The sequence below is a fragment of the Pundamilia nyererei genome, unplaced genomic scaffold (assembly GCF_000239375.1).
Source record: "Pundamilia nyererei isolate P.nyererei 1_Seehausen unplaced genomic scaffold, PunNye1.0 scaffold00003, whole genome shotgun sequence".
NCBI lineage: Eukaryota > Metazoa > Chordata > Actinopteri > Cichliformes > Cichlidae > Pundamilia > Pundamilia nyererei.
This window is the reverse complement of record NW_005187404.1, coordinates 6864114-6883572: the sequence shown is the minus strand read 5'-3', so window position 1 is coordinate 6883572 and position 19459 is coordinate 6864114. Positions and strand designations below refer to the sequence as shown.

General features: G+C 43.4%; 1 protein-coding gene across 1 annotated transcript in view; it reads left to right on the top strand.

Annotated features, from left to right (window-relative positions):
• LOC106456192 (glutamate receptor ionotropic, kainate 4-like) overlaps window positions 1-18914 on the top strand; it is a 24713-nt gene extending 5799 nt beyond the window's left edge. Inside the window, exons 3-10 of the mRNA XM_013910440.1 lie at window positions 368-481; window positions 8845-8954; window positions 10004-10177; window positions 10542-10707; window positions 11425-11650; window positions 12512-12640; window positions 12722-12840; window positions 14613-18914. Coding sequence (XP_013765894.1) covers window positions 368-481; window positions 8845-8954; window positions 10004-10177; window positions 10542-10707; window positions 11425-11650; window positions 12512-12640; window positions 12722-12840; window positions 14613-15002 — 1428 coding nt within the window. The 3' untranslated portion in view covers window positions 15003-18914. The remainder of the gene's footprint in view (window positions 1-367; window positions 482-8844; window positions 8955-10003; window positions 10178-10541; window positions 10708-11424; window positions 11651-12511; window positions 12641-12721; window positions 12841-14612) is intronic.
• Window positions 18915-19459: the final 545 nt, after the last annotated feature.

Genomic DNA, 19459 nt, shown 5'->3' with positions numbered 1-19459 from the left:
TGTGTGTTTTACTAGCCTCTGCTTTGTCGAGTGATTTGTCTTGACAGTGCTCCCTTGGCCAGCCACAATGGTTACCCTGAGCTCTCTCGTGCACTGCACACACACACACAAACACACACACAATGCCAGTGCTGGATTATCCCCATCACGGATAGCCGTATTGGTGGACAAAAAGCCTAGAGGATACAAAAAGGGCATTATTAGGGAATTAGCAAACCAGTAGCCCACTTCTTATGTCATCCTCATCTTTCTTTTTTTTCAAAATCTTCAAATTATTGGGTATGTCACAAACACTACGCCATGCCTCGGAGCTGTGCTGTGTGTGAGTTGGACTTTTCATGCAGTAATACTACTTATCCTGTTGCAGAAAGCAGACCTGGCAGTCGCAGGCCTGACCATCACAGCAGAGCGTGAAAAGGTGATTGACTTCTCCAAGCCTTTCATGACCCTTGGTATCAGCATCATGTACCGCGTCCACCTGGTGAGTTAAGTCCCCCCGCACACACCTATTATACCTGATCGAACTGCCTCTCATACAGCTTGCGGATAAACCACAGCAGGCTGTCAGGCATGTCTAATGCCTGGAAAAGAAGCACTCTGCCTTCTGGCCTGTAGAGTCTTTTTCTCTCTCTTAGTCCGTTTAAATTCCTCCACAACTTCTCCCCTTTTACACCTTATTGCCTCTTTACCTCTCAGCTACTCGTTTTCCCTTTCATCTGCGTTTTTTCATGGGTCCTCTTCCTGCTTTACCCCTGTCCTCCGACATTACTTGCCACTTCATCCTTCTCCTCTGTGTCAAGTTCTTTTCATTTTTCCTTTGTCCACCCATTTCCTCCTTTTGTTTCCGTGCCCCCCACCCCCCACCTCATTCTGCCAGCACCAGATGGCTCATTTTATGGTGTGAACTGAATGATAAATGTAACACTTTCACAGTTGTTTTCTGCTTGTTCTCTGATTGGATTTCGCCATCTTATTCTCACAAGCAATGCCCTCCATTCTCTGCAGAGAGCAAGTCCAAGCAAGAAACAGCGAAACAACAGCAGTGCTGGTGGAAATGAGCCGGTGTTTGCGCACTTAGTGGCCCATTAATCATCAGTCCTCCCCCAAAACCCAAGGTGACACTGTGGGGGCCACAGTAGCACTGGCCACAGTCCGTGCTGAGGTGATCTAGCGCGTGCGCAGGCTAACATTAGTGTAGCATCCCAAAGGGGCATTTTACTCACATTCCCATTCCATCTTGCTCCTGTCTCCACTACTTGTAAATCTCCCACCGTGTCACCTTCCCATAGTCTGTGCACAGTACCCATAGGTGAGGCAGTGAGGCACTCAATTGAGCGGCAACAGTTGGGGAGAATCAATCGACGTTCACAGCAGGTGCTACGTTAAATGGGCTGCTGGGCAGCATGTGACCTCTGAATTGGGAAGCAGGCAGGCGGGTGGCAGCCTGAGGATATGATATGGAGCTTATGTCCCACAGGGTTGGCACACAGAGCCAAATAGTTGAATTAGCAGAGACTTGACCCAGTTGAAATTCCTGAGTAAAGCGGTTTCTATTAAGATAAGATGTGTGAAGTCGGTAGAGGAAGGTGAAAAGATAAGAGGGAAAGAAGACAGGCATAAGTGCAGGTATCATCTCTCTTTGTCTCTTTCTCTGTCCCTCATTTCCTCACACTGTCTTTACTTTCTCATTGCCCCGTGGCATTTTCTTAGATCCGATTCAGAGTGGTCCCTTAGCATGCTCTAAAATTCGATATTTGAATTTCTGTGACTGCACTTGTTTAGTTCTAATCCACTGACTATTGATCTGAGGCACAGTGATTTCTACAAGGGGGTATACTGCTTATTTCAAACTTTAAATGAAAATTTCAGTCCAATCAATAAGAATGGCGAATGCAATAAAATACAGCTGCCTGTTGGGTATTAATTATCCGCACACTATCGCCAGTTTAATCTCCATTTCTCTTCTTTGTCACAAGTATTGCATGTCTTTCTTACTCTCGCTCTCTCTCACACACACAGACACACGCACAGTTTTTTCACTTTCATTATTTATTCTTATTTTATGTTTGTTGCGTTCAAAGCACACATTTACATTCTTTTCAGTGAAGGCGATAGCTTTAACGTCAGGCGTAATCTTGTTACAAAGCTGCTGAAAATGTACATTTCCTGTTTGAAACACAGGTGCAGCGTTGAACTAACGCTTCACTGCCTCCACCCCACCCACACCCCAAACCCCCTCCCTTGCCCTCCACACCACCCACCCAGCCACTACAACAACTGTCACAGACAAGTTTTCTGTGGAGTGTTCAAAATTGCAGCAAATGAGAAAATTTAATCACCTGTCAAATGAGTTTGTGTCTTCATGCTATTCTCTGAAGGGACCGCTGTCTGTTATCATTTCTGGGACACTGACTCTGCAATAAATAAAACTAAAAAAAATCCAGACAGCTTGCATCTTGCCTGCATAAGAAGAGCACTACCTGTCTATATGTTTCAACTGTCTCGCCTGAATGTCTTGTCTGGTTGGGGATTTGTAGTTGGGTGCTATTCGAGGCCATTTAGTGTATTTTATATGGTGGGGTATTTGACATGCATGTAGCTTCAGGCCCTATAAATAAAACGGATTTGCTTCATACACAAATCAAAGAGAAGCCGGTGCAATATGAATCACTGCGGTTATGAACCCAGACACTACCTAAAGCGACTGTCAGCTTCATCTCATAAAAACCTTTCGTTGTCTTGCATTCATCATCTGTACAATATAAAAACCATATGCTGCATGCCAAAATCCCAGCACTGTGAGCGTCTTTAAATCTGTGCCAGTTCCTTCTCCATTAATTCGTTGACTGTGTAACAGGGTATATGAGTGGATGTGTGCATGTTTGTGTGTATAAGAGAAAGAGTGCCACTTAATTAGACATAGGGGTTAATTAGGGGTGTGTAGAAGCTGTGTCAGATTCAGCAGCTGCCCTGAGGGTAGAGCGTAGTATAACGAGCTTTATTGACTCACTGGCCACAGAAGTCCTCAGACAAAATTACACAAACAAATGAAACCCTGTGCACAGAAACACAGACGCAGCTCGTGGAATTTAAAAACTTACCAGTTATGTTATTTAGGGTTATTTTTAAATGCAGTTTTTTTCCATAATAAATCAATATTAAATTTAACACTAAACAGTAGGTTGTGTAATATCATTAAATTGTGTATATATGTGCTTAGGTACAACTGTGCAACTGCTCATTAATGCACAGGCTCTAATCAGCCACTCACATGCAGCAGCTACATACATTTAAGGATGTAGATATTCTAAAAAAAGACCTGTTGAAGTTAAAAACTGGGCATCAGAATGGGTTAGAAGACGATACTGAGATCCCACTCCTCTCAACTAGCATAAAGAAACTGAGCCAATTAATGATACAGGTTCAGCATGCTGGTAGTGTGATGGTGTGGAGGATATTTTCTTATCATCGTTTGGTCCCTTTAGTACAAACTGAGTATTGTTGCTGACCATGTCCATCCCTTTATGACCGTTGTGCATTCATCCTCTGCGGGTTCCTTCCCACAGGATAATGTGTCGCGTCACAAATGTCAGATCATCTCAGACTGGTTTGAGATGTGGGATCATCTTGATACAGAACAGACCAAACGCAGCCAACATCAAGAGAAGAGCTTTGAATATTTTCCATGAAGCCTGGAGAACTATTCCTGAAGACTCCTCAGGAGAAAGTTCAGGGTGAAGAATAAAGCTGCTCATATCAAATATTGACTTTCAAGCTCGTTAGGAATGTTTTTGCCTTTTAGATTGTATTTCCGTGGATGCACATGTTTCATTAAACCGCTCTACCTATTTCCCATTTTCCTAGCAACATACAAAGAAATAAGGGGTGTCTTGAGACTTTTGCACCAGACTGGAAGTTTTATTCTTTTATTTTGAAAGTAACCCTAAAACTAGTAGTGATGTGGGGGTTTTTTTTTTTAGTTATGTTAGAAGAGTTTCAGCAAACACAAAAGCACAGCTTTGTTTGTGTGCAACTCACTCAGACATAAAGCCAGACAACCCGGTGAGCTCAAGAGGCAGCAGGATGTTGTTATGAATATGACCCTGTGACCTCAGCCAAATCAACTGCTCTCCACAGATTGCCCCCGCGGCCATCTCAGCAGCCGTAACAACTGGCAGCTCTAACACAATTAGAAATGCACACACATTATCAAAGAGCTTGGGGGGGTGGCAGAACATGGGGAGACACAGGGAGGGACAGGAAGAAAGACAACATAAAAGAGAATAAGCAAGAAATAGGTAGAAGGACATGAGGGAAGATGGAGAAATGAGAGCAAGGAAGTGAGCGACGAGAGTGTGAGAGCTGAAATGACAATGGGAAGTCTCCTTCGGTGAGTCAGTGTTCAGGCAGGAAGCCTCAGGGGGCAACGGTGTGGTATGAATACCAAGAGGAAAGATGACTAGGTGAAATCCTCAACTGGATAACCTCACCGGCTCCCTCTGCCACCCTCCTGGCATGTAGGCAGTCCCCCGAGAGTAACGGAGAGGGGGAGAAGCGGGAAATATGGAGGGACAGCGGGAAGTTGAGAGAGAACAAGGGCAGTGCAAGGTAAAATGAATGAGTTTTTCATCTGTGTGTTGAGATGAAAAAAGGACACATTGCTACTAAAAAAGGCAGCAATTTTTCACTATTTTATTTGTTGAGATGGACTCATAAAAGCAGGTCTTAGAGGATGTTTTGCCCTCTGTGCCACAGGTGTATTATTTTACTTCCTGGGATTTGCCTCATCCCATATATATCATCTTAACATGGCCATAAAACTGCTATAAAATGATACCCCTGACTCTGATAAAAAATCATTCAAATATGGCAGCAAGTACTTACGCTGTGAAGAGACACTCATCCAGTAAACATCTAATTTGGTCCTTGGTGTACTCTGTTTATATTTTATTACTTTGTTAATTATTTCTAGTTCTAGTCTACACTTCATCGGCAACTTTGTGAGGTACAGTCAAGGCTTGTTAATGCAAATATCTAATCAGCCGATGCACAACACATTTAACCTTGAAGCAGATGGGCTACAACAGCAGAAGATCACACCGGGTCACCCACTCCTGTCAGCGAAGAACAGGAAAATGAGGCCACAGTTTCCACCAGCTTACTAGATGAACATTGTTCGGTATAATTTCTACTGCAATATTCGAATGGTACAGAAACAAAAGCATGGCTCCATCCTCCCTTCTGTCAATGGTTCAGGCTGCTCATGATGGTCTAATGGTGTGGAAGATATTTTTCTTGGCTCTTTTTTTAAACACCAACTGGTTTTAAACATCACAATGAGTTCACTGAACTTAAATGACCCCCAAAAGTCACCAGCTCTCCATCCCATAGAGCACCTTACAGATGTGGTGGAATGGGGGATTTTCATCACGACGTGCAGCCGACAAATCTGCAGAACGTTAGCGGTGCTATGATGTCATTATGGACCAGAATCCCTGATGAATATTTCAGGCACCCTGCTGAATCTACACCATGAGGAATTAAGGCACTTGTGCAGGCAAAAAGGTGGTCCAAACCAGTATTAGCAGGGTGTACTTCATATAGAGTCCAGTGAGTGTATATCTTCTATTTAACAGTAACTACTGGATTAGTCACGGATGCTGTGCTTTCCTTAGCAAGCAGTCAATGTGCTTTTCTGTGCTGAGTGGTGGGTGCTCCCTGTGCAGTTGCCCAAGCACATACTGTATCTGCCCTGCTGTGGATGACTGACAGTTTAGACAGCTGCTGACAAGATTAGAAACACAGGCACACACACAAACACACAGGTTCTTGACAGTCTGTCATGCACACACAGACTCATCGTCCAATATAAAGAGAGACTGGACCACCTAAATAAGATTGTGATGTAAAGTATGTCTCTGAGAAATTACTAAAAATATTTAGTATTTGCATGCATAATTTATTTATGAATAAATGAATGAAAAATAGGTAAACCCTTGTATATGTTCTACTTTACAATTTCCTTACATCACTGGAAATCCTGAGTCACCCTGCCCCGTGAGGCACTTCTCCTCAAACAATGTTTAGTGGTTCGCACAGCAGTTTGTGGCACAGCAATTTTGAACCCATCTTGATTGATTTCTTTTGGCAGCACAGCGAGCATTTACATATTAAGCACTTGATAAAGGTGGTATATCCAATATGTTAGAAAACAGCTGCCTATTTACCCATCCGACAGGTCCCAAGTACCATTAGCATTCACTTGCATTTCCCTTTCCAGCAATTTGTCAAATGTAAGTCCAGTAGTCATTGCTTTACCGCTGGTTTGGTCCACACCAACTCCGAGGGGTGAAATATGGCTCCTTAGCTGTTAAACGCTCTGCTATTGTGGTGCAGATTGTATTCATGAGAACAGGAGCAGAGAGGAAATAAGGTAGTTAAGATCAGCGCGAGTGAGCCAAAACAGTAAAGTTGGCACGGTAAAATAAAAGCCCTGAGGGTGTTAAAGCACTGCTGAGCTGTGTGGAGCTTTAGTCGAGTGATCACACACCATGTTTTTCCATGTCACGAGATCATCATTAAATAGAGTTTCATTAAGCTTGCTCTTTCTAGTCCTTAGTTTAATCTAAAATGTTTTAATACAGAAAAAAACTGAATAAACTATCTTATCTTTGGAAATGTGCACACAGATTTGAAAACATTTTCATGCAGTTTCCATTTAGCTTATCTGAAGCTTTGTGTGCTCATTGATTTGTCTACTCCAGCTATGGATTGTTCCAGTTTCTAACTCTTAAAAAAAAAAGTAAAACACTTTTGTCCCTTAGTCTCAAAGCCAATACATAAAAGCAGCAAAGTCGAGCTTTCTAAGCAGCAAACCTCCTACTGTTTTCCTGTTGTCCTTGTAATCTTCCTGTTGTCTCGTCCTAGCTTTCTCTCCGTCTCTATTTCTGAGTTGCTCTCTTGCACCTTCACTTTGCCATCTGTTAGCACACTAGTCCCACGTCTCTGCAGTGATCTTTATCTTAATAATAGCACCTTGGTGAAAACTTAACATGTGGACGAGCATGCCCAGCGGTTCACGAAGCGCTGGGTCAGCATGCATCAAACTGGACCAGCAAAACAGGAGGACTCATGTCAGCACATACTACTGCTACTCCAGTAATGCCAGTGCCAACCGAAGGCAGCCTGGCACTGATGCTCACTTTACAACATGAATCTATACCTCTGACATGGCCATTGTGTGTTTCAGCTCTGCACTATTCCATTCTCAGACAGCTATCGCCATCGTCATAAGCAATTACACTCTATAACGTGGACTGACATACGTTATGAGTGGCAGGCTGATTCGAATCTTGCTCAGAGTTATTCGGCAACTCTCTCCCCCTGCTTCTCCTGCTTTCTGCACCACTCCTATTTTACTCAGTCGGGCTAATATGCAAGTGATTACAGACGCATTAATGAATTTTCATCTCCGCACAACTCTGAATGGGGATTCGTTTATCATAACAAATGCCCACCAAAATAATTCCAACCTCTTTGCCTCAAATTAAATTTTGGAGGGCCTCAGAAATGTATTACTGCAGCGTTTTGGCACGCAGGAGGTCTGGCAGGAATACTTAATTGAGTTTTTATTTTTTTATTTTTTTTGCATAAATGCAATTTGGGCTTGTTCACGTAGACTCCACGGCGGTGCCTTTGACACAGAAATGGACAATGAGGAATTTCTACACGACTAAACGTGTCCCTCTCATAGCAACACTTAGACAGTTGGTTGTTTGATCACCTCCATTATCTAAGCGTCCTGCTGGCCCTGACAGCCACCTCCATTTCATAGTCATTAACAGGCGGCGGACGTGCACTTGTGTGTAAATGGCTAATATTCCCCTGCTGACATTTGGTCGGGAAGGGTGTAAGCTTAGCGTGCGCGTGTGAAATATGAGCAGGCACAAACACACATATAAACAAGCGGGCCCAATCATCCTGACTGTGGTTCCCCAGTAATTGGTTTCATTTAGAGGACAATGTTGCATAATGAAACATTAGGAATTAGCCCCTATATTCCCATCGCTCTACTGGCTGCCAACCTCATTTTAGCCATGTTATCTCCTGGTTACCAATGCACATTTATATGCAACACCCCACAGCTGCTTCAGCACAACTAGCCTTTTTAGCCAAGCCAGAGCTATTAATCCCCCTCCACCTGTGTACACTGCCCACTCCCGGTCATACTGCAAGTCAACTATAGGTCATGGAATTGAATTTGTCTTTAATGTGGTTCTAATGGTTTAGCTGATTATTTGACATTTCTTTCTCTCTACATGCAGACTTGTAGAGAGTAAAAATGTTGCCTTTTGTTAGTTTTGACCTCTGATTATTCTGTACGACTAAACCTAATAATGTATCTATCACAGCTTGTTGGAAGTTGTGAGAATTTTTTTTTCAGTGTTGGAATGCGGGATATAAACCTCTTATCAGTGATGTCGTATTATCATACAGGCCTCTGCCACTCTATTGACAGTTCATGGGAGACTGAGTTTGCGCTTTCATACAGTGCTGATCTGAATGTTTACATGCAAATGAGATTCGTATAATTAAAGTGCTATCAGTTTAGGACAGGGAAAACCTATGCTTATCGCATCAGAATCCGTTTATTTGCGGTCACAGTCACCTTTTCCATCTTCTCCAAATTACACAGGCACCAGTAAATGTTGGTCAACACACACCGAACTGGAGGTGGGAAGAAAGGGAAACAGAACTGAAATGCAGTAATCATCGCCTTTTCTATGTTTCCTTCTTTAGTTTATGTCCAAGAAGACCAGTCATTCTGTGTGTGTTGTCTTCCAGGGACGTAGGCCAGGCTACTTCTCCTTCCTGGATCCCTTCTCACCGGGTGTTTGGCTCTTCATGCTTCTGGCCTACTTGGCTGTCAGTTGCATTCTCTTTCTGGTGGCCAGGTAAGGAGCTCAACCATAAAATGCAGTCTGTACAGATAAGCGAGAGACAGGAGAAGAATGAGGCAAACAAATGGACTGGGTACAGAGAGTAAAAGCACACAAAAAAACGTTTCTTTGGGCAATATACGGCGGAGGAAACAGGTGTTTGTTCTCTCGCTTCTCTTTAGCCTCTGGTTGATCTTGAACATCACAGAGAAAGAGACGTTCTCCCACCAGTGGCAGGTCTCTAGCATCACATTGCCACCTGCTGGTCAAGGATGGCACTGCCACAACTGCTGCTGAAAATCATAATTTCCTTTGCAATGGAAATATTACTAGGTTACAGTATATCTAATGAAGATGCTTTAATGCAAGAAAATGCTAATTGAATTCTGCAGCACCTTACAGAATCAAATTAAAAGTACCAAGACCTTCAAATTTACCAGTTTTCTAAAGATAGCTCTACGGGTGGTCTTTGGTGTAATATGAAAATCATTTATAAATGTTGGGTGAGGTGGTTTAATCGTAGCAGTTTTGGAGATAATAATATATGTACTCCTTTTTTTAGGTGTTTACTAAGAATAATTTTTCCACCCGTGATCACAGTGGGAAATATGTTAAACGTCTGGGTTGTTTAAAGTTTTTTGTCCTTCTTTTGAACTTTGTCAAGTCAAGTCAAGTCAACTTTATTTGTCAATTCTGCCACATCTTCTTGTCCATCCTTGTTGTAATTATTTGTGACTCAGAAAGAAATTCTATCTTTGCCACGTGAGTCACATGGCTCGTTGGTTCAACCCAGCACAGAACAGAGTTGTCACAGAACTGTAGCTACATCTGAGCACCCCAATTACACCGCCTGCATCCTCACAGTTTAAGTAGGCAGAAGCGAAGCACAGGTTGGTTCTCCCTCTGCAGAGCCAAGGTGACTTTGTCCTCACTTGACTGAGTTGTTTTCTCGTCATCCTTCATCCCTCTTCCTATCTCCATTCCTCTCACTCCCCGTCTCTTGAGTTTTGCTCTTATCAGAATACATAATCTAACTTTCATTCCCACTCTCTCTTTCCCCACAGGCTGACACCTTATGAATGGTACAACCCCCACCCTTGTTTAAAGGGACGCTGCAACCTGCTGATCAACCAGTACTCGCTTGGCAACAGCTTCTGGTTCCCAGTTGGAGGCTTCATGCAGCAAGGATCCACCATTGCTCCTAGAGCTCTGTCCACACGTTGTGTGAGCGGAGTGTGGTTAGTATTGGCTCCAGATGCACGGTGCAATGCGCAGGTTTCTCCATCACGGAATGCAATTCATCAGTAACGCATTCTTGAAGCTTGATTCCAGATTTCAAGAGTGAGATTGTGCATTTGTGTGCACACGAGGCATCGTTTGTGTCTGTCTGTCCGCCTTTGCAGCTAGAACTTTATCCACCCATTAATCCATCCGCCATATCATCTACTGAATATCCTGTCATGTCTTCTCCTCTCAGGTGCGCAGTTATTTTAATCCTTCTACACCTCCACCCAGATCATTTATCTTCATGTGTCAGCCTGCCCATTTACATACGTTTGCAGGTGAATACATATGTTCTTGTCCGCTGCCTTTCCCACACAGGTGGGCCTTCACATTAATCATCATCTCCTCCTACACCGCCAACCTGGCCGCCTTCCTAACAGTGCAGAGGATGGAGGTACCGATAGAGTCAGTAGATGATCTGGCAGATCAGACGGCGATAGAATATGGCACCATGCACGGTGGATCCACGATGACCTTCTTCCAGGTTAGAAGTTACACACATTGCTGTATATGCCACATTGTTTATCCTCCTAAATCTTCACTCACATACATACACACTGTATGTAGGCACAGGCTCACTTCAGAGCACATGGAAGTCAATGGGTCATCTGTGATCAGCTATCAGCTGTCCTTTTCGTCACCCTCCTGTCCTTTATGTCTTCCTCCTCTAACCACAGGTTTTATCTGTTTCCTGTCTCTTTTTTGCCACAACCATTCAATATCCTTCTCCTCGGGGAGATGGGGCACCGTCCAGGTCCCACGCTATCCTCTTTCATCTTTTGAGATTTGACCTCAGCGAGAAAAAGAGAAAGACACTGAGCAGGAGAAAAAGAGGGTGTTAGAGGGGAGAGAGACAGTGAAGGATGATATTGGGCGAAGGGAAGAGAGATATTAGCCTTGTATTCCTTGGCGCTTTCAAGTCCACTGGACCTTAAATAACTCAGGAAAGACAGGCTGAGAGAAAGTAAAAGACAGGTGGAGGTGTTAAGTGAAGTTTCTGTTCGGAAGTTTCTCAAATGGGAAAGAGGTGCGCTAATAGAAAAAAAAAAAAAGGGGGGGGGGGGGGCGCTCTGATGTAACACTCCATCAGTCCAAAAAAAAGCAAACCAAACCAAACCAGAAGAGGAGATGCTTTGTTAACTGTCTCTCACTCTCTGTGCCTGTTTCTTCTGATCTTATCTGCTCTTTCACGCCTGTGCAGAACTCCCGCTACCAGACGTACCAGCGCATGTGGAACTTCATGCAATCAAAGCAGCCCAGCGTGTTTGTGAAGAGCACAGAGGAGGGGATCGCCCGTGTCCTCAACTCTAACTACGCCTACTTGCTGGAGAGCACGATGAATGAGTACTACCGCCAGAGGAACTGCAACCTGACTCAGATTGGAGGACTGTTGGACACTAAGGGCTATGGTATCGGCATGCCGCTGGGTGAGTGGAGGACAAAGTGTTGAAAATTGGAGGACACTTGAAAGTGACGGATAAGCAAAAGAAGGAGGAACTTGGTCAAGTAGTTGAAACATCTGATACAAGCCGCAGAGAGACAGAAGCCAGTTTGCCGGTGTAATGCGGGGGCAAGGCAGTTAGTGTAAAACGAAGTCAACGGAGGAGAGAGCTGATGGTTTCGCTTAAATGTGCTGTATAATTCATTCCCCTTCTTAGTTTCGCTAAGAAGGGGAATGAAGAGCAGAGGCATTAGTTGGAGGATACACCATAAACGTCACATTGGAGAGTTGAATAAAAAAGTAAAGCCTCAGCAAAGCCAAACCATTAGCTGCTATCATGGGGCAAAATGATGCAAAAAGGGAGAAACTAAGAGAGCTTTAATGCTAGATTTTAATAGAGCAGCTGTTGCCATGCTGTGATGGGAAAAGTGAGGACAAGAGCGAGGGAATTTGAGATATTGTTCCTGTGAAATGTGAAACAGTTTCTGCGCGACGCTCGCTGCTCCAAGAGTATAAACACGGGGTTTACTTACACTTTGATCTCAGATTGAGTCAAACACACCTTAAAGTAAACAGATTAATTTCCATTCCTTTGATGTTTAAAGGATAGATAAGCCGTCTTTTTAGTGGATGATGGCGCCGTGACCTGTAAAACATTGGAAGATCATTGTAAGCTCCTTAATCTCAGGTTTGAAATCTTCATTTTGTTGGTTCGGGCGAAGCGTGGTGAAGTGACGCGCTCTCACATTTGCCATGGCATACCAGAGGAAAAGGAAGAAGAAGAAGTCAAGGAAATGTCCCTCTTCGTTTGTACCGTGTCCCTCATTTACTTTTCTCTTCCCTTCAGGGTCAGTGTACCGTGACGAGTTCGACCTAGCCATCCTCAAACTGCAAGAGGACAATCGTTTGGAGATCCTGAAGAGGAAGTGGTGGGATGGCGGCAAGTGTCCAAAAGAGGAGGACCACCGTGCTAAAGGTTTGTCTCTGCAGTTAAATCCACATCTTGGTTGATGATCCCAGAAAACGCTTATCCCGCCCAATCCCGGCATCTCTCCAGGTCTAGGGATGGAGAACATCGGTGGCATCTTTGTGGTGCTGGTGTGTGGCCTGCTGGTGGCAATCTTCATGGCAGTGCTGGAGTTTGTCTGGATGTTAAGGCACGCGCCAGGAAATGAGGTGAGAGAGGGCTATCTAACCTGCATCTGCTTTGTCTCCCTCTCCCCTCCCTGGCACCTTCCCCCTCGCGGAGCTGCTAGGCTTTTCCACAGTGCGCAGCTTTGACAGGAAGTTATGAGCACAAACCAAAGTAATACCTCGTGTGTTTTTTGTATTCATAGCAGAGAAGCATCCATTCGTATCATATATATATTACACAGAATAATCAAACTGTACAGTAAAAAAAAAAAGATCTTGTTTTAGTTATATTTACAGGGTGCTGCAAATCTTTATCTCAGCCTTAATCTAGTGACCTTATTTAAAACACACTCGCTGTTGTGTCCACGATTGTCAAAAACTACATGTCCTTCTCACCATCAAAAGTTGAAATATGGACAGTAGAGGATTAGTCGTGGCAGTCAACTAGAACTTTGCGCTAAGAATGGACTTCAAGCAAGGGCGTCAGATTTGTTTTGGAAGCAAAAAGAAAAAGACTGCTTTTTGGAAATGTCAGGACCAAGAGTTGCTACAGCTCGGTCACACAATGTTGGTTATTCAAAGTAACAGGGGACAAAACAATGATAAATGACACCTGAAACACTTAAAAGTGCCACGCTATGATTTGAAAGTTGCTGATACAGAAGCAAAATCACCAGCCAATAATGCAAATATTTCAAACTGCATCAGCACATTAGCTGGCCTCTGAGGCTGAAGACAGACCTGCATTATTACAACCTCTTAAACAGCAACTTTAAAAATATTTTTTTCTAATTATTTTTAGGAAGGAAGGAATTTAGATGCATTTTTTTACTGGCGAAAGTTGAAAGTGCTTTTGAAAATTATGCTGAAAGTGTGTGGTATTGTAATCCAGTATGAAAATATGATTTGAATGTAGCTTCATCTGGAGAGAGGACTAGCAAGCAACCTGAGTGTCCTCAGCATCCAGATGTTCTGCTGTTTGGAGGATTTTATTTATTTATTTATTTTTCACAATAGACAGATGAGTTTAGTGCTAGTGGAAGGGGCTCTCCTGCGATATTCATGAGGGAGGACTGCTGTCAACCACAAAAGATGACTTGAAGAATCAGAGAAAAATGTGCATGCAGTGATATCATTACCTCCGATGTGATTTCTTTAACAGATACTTGAATTACTATTTGGCACTGTGATTTTAACTCAATAAACATTCAGAAAGTCAAAAACCCACTCATGTGATTTCTTCTTTTGGAGCAGTACAGATTGATGTCTCACTCTAAATTGTGAACCCTGTGTGTGTTTGTGTGTGCGGGTCTATATATGTATCGTTCACATTTGTGCATCTGGATTTACGCCTGTGTGCATCTGTACAGTGTTCGTGTGCAGCTTGTGTGGATTGGTGATGAGTTTCTTTTCCGTCTTGTGCTTGAGCTGCGGTGTCACGTCTGTGATTGCGATTATTTGAGTTTATATCCTTGTGTTACACCCAGCGGATCACTTGATCACCAGTGCCGGCGATGAAATGCGTGTGCTACACTTGTGGATGTGAAAAGTAAATTTAACAAGCCCGTGTGTATTATATGTGTCGCTGATTTCACTGCTGGCCGCTCAGTCTACACCACCCTATTGTCTGTCGCCCATGCAATTTCCCTATTATGAACATAACCCTGAAATGTATCTGTTGTGTGTCTTTGATGTCACTCCGTCTGTCCTGATCGAGCCCATAGTCAGTGAGTTGTCTGGCCTCTCTCTCTTTCTCTCCCTCTCTTATTCCCCTCTGCCCTATCTTTGTTTTCTTCCCGTGTGTGTGCTTGCAGCAGTCAGTGTGCGAGGAGATGCTGCGGGAGCTCCAGGGGATCGTTCTGTGTCGCGACAGCCTGCAGGCGAGGCGCCGCCGGGCGGCGTCGATGCTGCGGCCACGGCCCTTACCTCTGGAGGAACGTCGGGCGCGAGCTGCCGCTGTCAGCCTCAGCAACGGAAAACTGTGCGGGGGCACGGGACTGCCTGAACCCCTTTCCCACAGACTGGCGCAGGAGGCTGCCCTGGTCGCGAGGGGGTGCAGCCACATCCGCATTTGTCCCGAGTGCAGACGCTTCCAAGGACTGAGGATGCGCCCCACAGGGGGCCCAGGGGCCCTCCCATCTCCCACTCACAGTGAGGAGAGCATAGAATGGGACAAGACCACAAATAGCAGTGAACCTGAATAACGCCCCACAATTCCAGCAGGACTGCCTTTCCCAGCAGCCACCTCTCTTCTTTCCAGGGATCAAAGATCATGTGGCATTTTAATTCTGCCATCCAGAGTTTATCCTTAAAGGACAGGACAATGCTGTGGACTTTCTTTTACCCCTGAGGCGACCGCCAGCAGTGAGTTTTTGGAATCTCTCCTTGGGCGAACTTTTTCCTTGGTCATAGGAAAAACTGATGAGTCTGTCTCGTTGTGTTCTGTCCCTGGTGGCCCTCTGTACTGTGTAAAACAGGACAGACAAAAACAGCTACGGGGCATTTGTACTATGCAGTATTTCCAGTCATTTATCATTGTGCTGTTTCTTTTCTTTCCTTTTTAAATTATTTCTGTCCTCTGTTGGATTATCAGTACTGAATATTGTTATTCTATTGTTAAAAAAAAACAAAAAAACTTTAAACAAGGTCCTTTTTTTATCTGACAATTTACTCTAGGAACGTATATTGCCTCTGAAGAGCTGCAGAGATGGACAGATTAAGGCAAGGTCAACCTTCACGTTCTTTTGTTTTGAAAGTGCCAAAAACCACAAGCATCATCTTGTGGCTGAAGAAAGCACCACAGCCTTGAGAAGACGGCAAACTCATGTGAACATAGAAAACAAAAGGACAGACATGCGGACACAAAGACTCCTTTTATAGTAGTGATATTCTATTAAAAAATGTTTTAACTGTTGGGATCTCTGAAAGACAGTGATGCATGTCCAGAGGTGTTGGCCAGTGCTCACTGAATGAGTCATCCTGAAGTGGTTCTAGGGTAGTCAAGTCAATTTAAAGAAGGATTTTCTCTTTTGAATACCTGCTTAAAAACATGATGTCTACGCACACAAACGTACATGCACAGAGACATCCTCTTATATCATCCCTCTTCTGTGCACTGACATTACTTTCTCCTCCATCTGTCCTCCATGTCTGACCCATTTATTGTCCTTGCACCAGTCCCCTTTATGCTCTCTTGCTTACAAATATATCCATTGTAAGTTATAAGACATCATTTTTTTTCTTTTTTTTTCCAGCTTACATATTCAGTATGTGTATCAAACCCAGCATATATTAGAACCAACCAAAAACAAAGTCCTCGGTAGAGTGAAGGGATTTTTATATCAGCAGTTGGCTTGGCTTGTTTTAAATGTCAGCGCAGTTAAACTTTTATTGAAAGTGATATTTTACACACTGCTCGTAGGAGACAGCCTGGGTGCACTCTGACATTTTGATACTATAATTTTTTGCAAAAAACCCCAAACCAAACTTAGAATACATTAACCAGGCTAAAACGTGGCGGATATTTAATGCAAAGTGATGCAGGAGGAGCTGAAACACACTTATTTTTCCTTTCCCCACTACCAAAGTATTTGAAATGATTAAAGTCAGTTACCTTGATTTGCTTTGCGTCAGCCATAACTTGAAGAAGTGAGAATCCACCACCAGCAGCACGAGTCTTAAAATCGCCTCACTTTCTGCTCGCATTACAGAGACATATGGCTTATTTTCCTGCTGTACCGGCTGGTTTGAAGGTGTTTCTGTACGATAGCCCGACCGTTTCACAGCGAGAATCAACGGTCATCCAGCTGTCTGCTCCGCTTCTTGCTTATCTTTGATGTGCCCATCATTTTAAATCTGCCCATCAGGTTCTGTCAATCACCATCCCTCAAAACCAGGCTGCCAACACGACACAGCTTGAAGGTACCGCTGCAGCGTCTCTTGTTCTTTTATTAGCCACGAAAGCTTTCTGCCTCCATCCTTTTTCATCTGCAGGTTTTCATGCTTGGAAATTCATGCATATTATCATTTATCATCCTGTAGTAGAACACAACATATTTTGATCACTCTGTCGTTTAAATGAACGTTTCATATTCATGGCAACAAACTCTGCACATCTTCAAATACAGTACATCTAATCCTCCAGTAAGGAGCTGCTGTGTTATCGACCCACAGAATTGTGTGTATTTACAGTATAATCATCGATATAATCATGGAGGTGCCCGGTAATGTGTGTTTTATTATTGCAGCAGTAAACTCATTTGGTGTTCATTATGTTCATAGGACAGAGAGATGCGCACTTAGGTGTGTGCAGTGATTTAATGGAAACATTTAAACGCACACAGACACACACCATGCAGAGTCATTCCCAGGATCCTCACAAACAGTTAATGTACACTTTCTGTAGCTCCATATATAATAACAGGTTTAAATCAAATTGCCAAGCAGATGGCAAAGAAAGAAGACCCACAATTCATTGTTTTTTTTTAATGAAAGGTATTTCTATCCATTTGCTGAATGTCCCTAAGAAACTCATGAGAGTTTGAAGGCTCTCGCTGCTCTCAGTGCTAACTTCTTAAACACTCAAAACATTTACAGGGGGTGCTAAATCAAGCGTAGTTGGAATGAGATTGCCAATTACCTTGAAGGCACGAAGAGCAGTAGAGTAAGAATTAAAACAAATCCCACAGAAACACTGGGCGACCTTCTCTGGGAGACCACTGAGAGACGGCTCGGTTTGGCTGCTATGTTTTATATGCTTTATTTTTCTTATGTTGACATTTTTATTCCATTATAAATACATTTCTTAAAACAATCTCAATTCTCTGGGATTGCTGGCTTTGTCTCCTTTGTTTTTTTGCTGCTGTGATGTATTTGACCTTCTGGGCTGTTTAGATATGTCATGCTAAATAGCTTCTGAGTGCGCTTTCTTTTTTTTGTTTTGTTTTTTGGGGGTTTGTTTTAGGTGAGGAGGGGGGCATTATACAACCGGGAGAAATATGCAGAGCACGCAGCTGCTTTGTTGTGACATATACGCATGCAGAGAAGCATCAGGGACGTATGGGTTTCTGGATGAGTACACAGAACAACTATCGAGTGAACCAGAAGGATCTGATGCACCCACATCTCGTTTCTCCCCCATAACTGAATTAACGTCTGCTCACTTGTGAATCCTTTGAACAGCTGAGAATTTGTGTGGGTAGGCAGTCTAACAGAGGCTAATGAGTTTAACAGCTCGCTCATGTGCTGTATAAGCGTCCACTCACTCGTAGCCCATCTATCACTGTGATTTTTCAGTGGATATTTCCGTCTCCTCGGGACAGTGATTGAACGCCACACAACACCCTTGGTCTGATTTATACTTGAATTCAGACTGCATCTCCCTCTCCTCTCCTCTCCTCCTCGAGTGCCTGCCTCACAATCTTCCCATTGCAGCGTTAGAGATGACAAGTTTTCTTTTCAGTTTGTCACCACCCACAGCACGCGCACACATGCATTAAAAGCGTGACACACTAAACACTCACCGCCACCTGTATGTCACAGCTGTGTCAACTTTATTTTATCGTGCTCGTGCTTTTCCTTTTTACCCCTGGTGCTCCAGGTTCATGAATTAAGCGCATCTCTACCCACCCTCTGCCTAGCTGCTGTTGGATTTATGGAGCACATGATGAGCATTGAGTGCCTGCAGAGGTGGGTGAACAATCTACTTCACTCCTCGAGCTCACCCAGCTGTAGCACATAGCAATACCAGTTTCCTTGTAGTTGATTGCTGTCGTGCAAGGATTAAGGAATTACAGTGTACCGTGTAGTCACCCTAACAGCTAACATCCACATACACTTGGAAGAATAGCTTGTTCCATGTTTGTTTTTTGCTTCTTTTGGGGGGGAACCTGTCTATAACATTTTGGGATATTGAGATTATTTAAAAAATATATATATTGTCTATACTGTTGCATTTAGTATGACTTTACTGCCTTTATAAGATGGTAATTATTGAATCTATTCATTTTATTCCTGCTAATATTGCATCCCTCTGTCAAACAATTGCTTTTTCCTAACAGACACCAGATTTTCCAGGGGTGGCAGTATTCATAACAGTATTCAAGACAAGGCTACACATTTTTTAGTAAGCGCTTTCCTGCTGATTTTATTATTTGCAATTAAGTGATTGCAATTATTTGCAGAAGGCTTCTTGTTGTTGTGTGCTCAAAGAAAAGGTATTCAGAGTGCAGAAATTCTCTATAAGGTGAGGCGCTGTCAGGGCTGTTATACAGCCTTTTGTTCGCTGACAGTTGTTGAACATATTGACCAAAACATCTTGACATTGTTTGTCTTTCAGAGAAATAAAATGGAGCTTCATTTCCTTTGTGTTTGTTCCCTCACTTTTCACTCCTGCCTTGATCGATGCCTCACAGAAGAGGAGGCACTGATCACCTATTTGTGTGCGAGTGGGTGGGTGGGTTAGAGAGAGCGTGCGTTTTTTTTTGTTTTTTTGTCCTATGTGATTTCTCTCATGCTCTTGGCAACACAGGAAATCACAGCCTTGACATTTTGCTGTATTGTTACCCGCATACTTGACAAAGGTGGTACACAGCCAAGTCAAATTCCAGTGGAAGCGTAGCCGACAGCGCTCTTTGTCACATACCCACCAGAAAAATGAAAG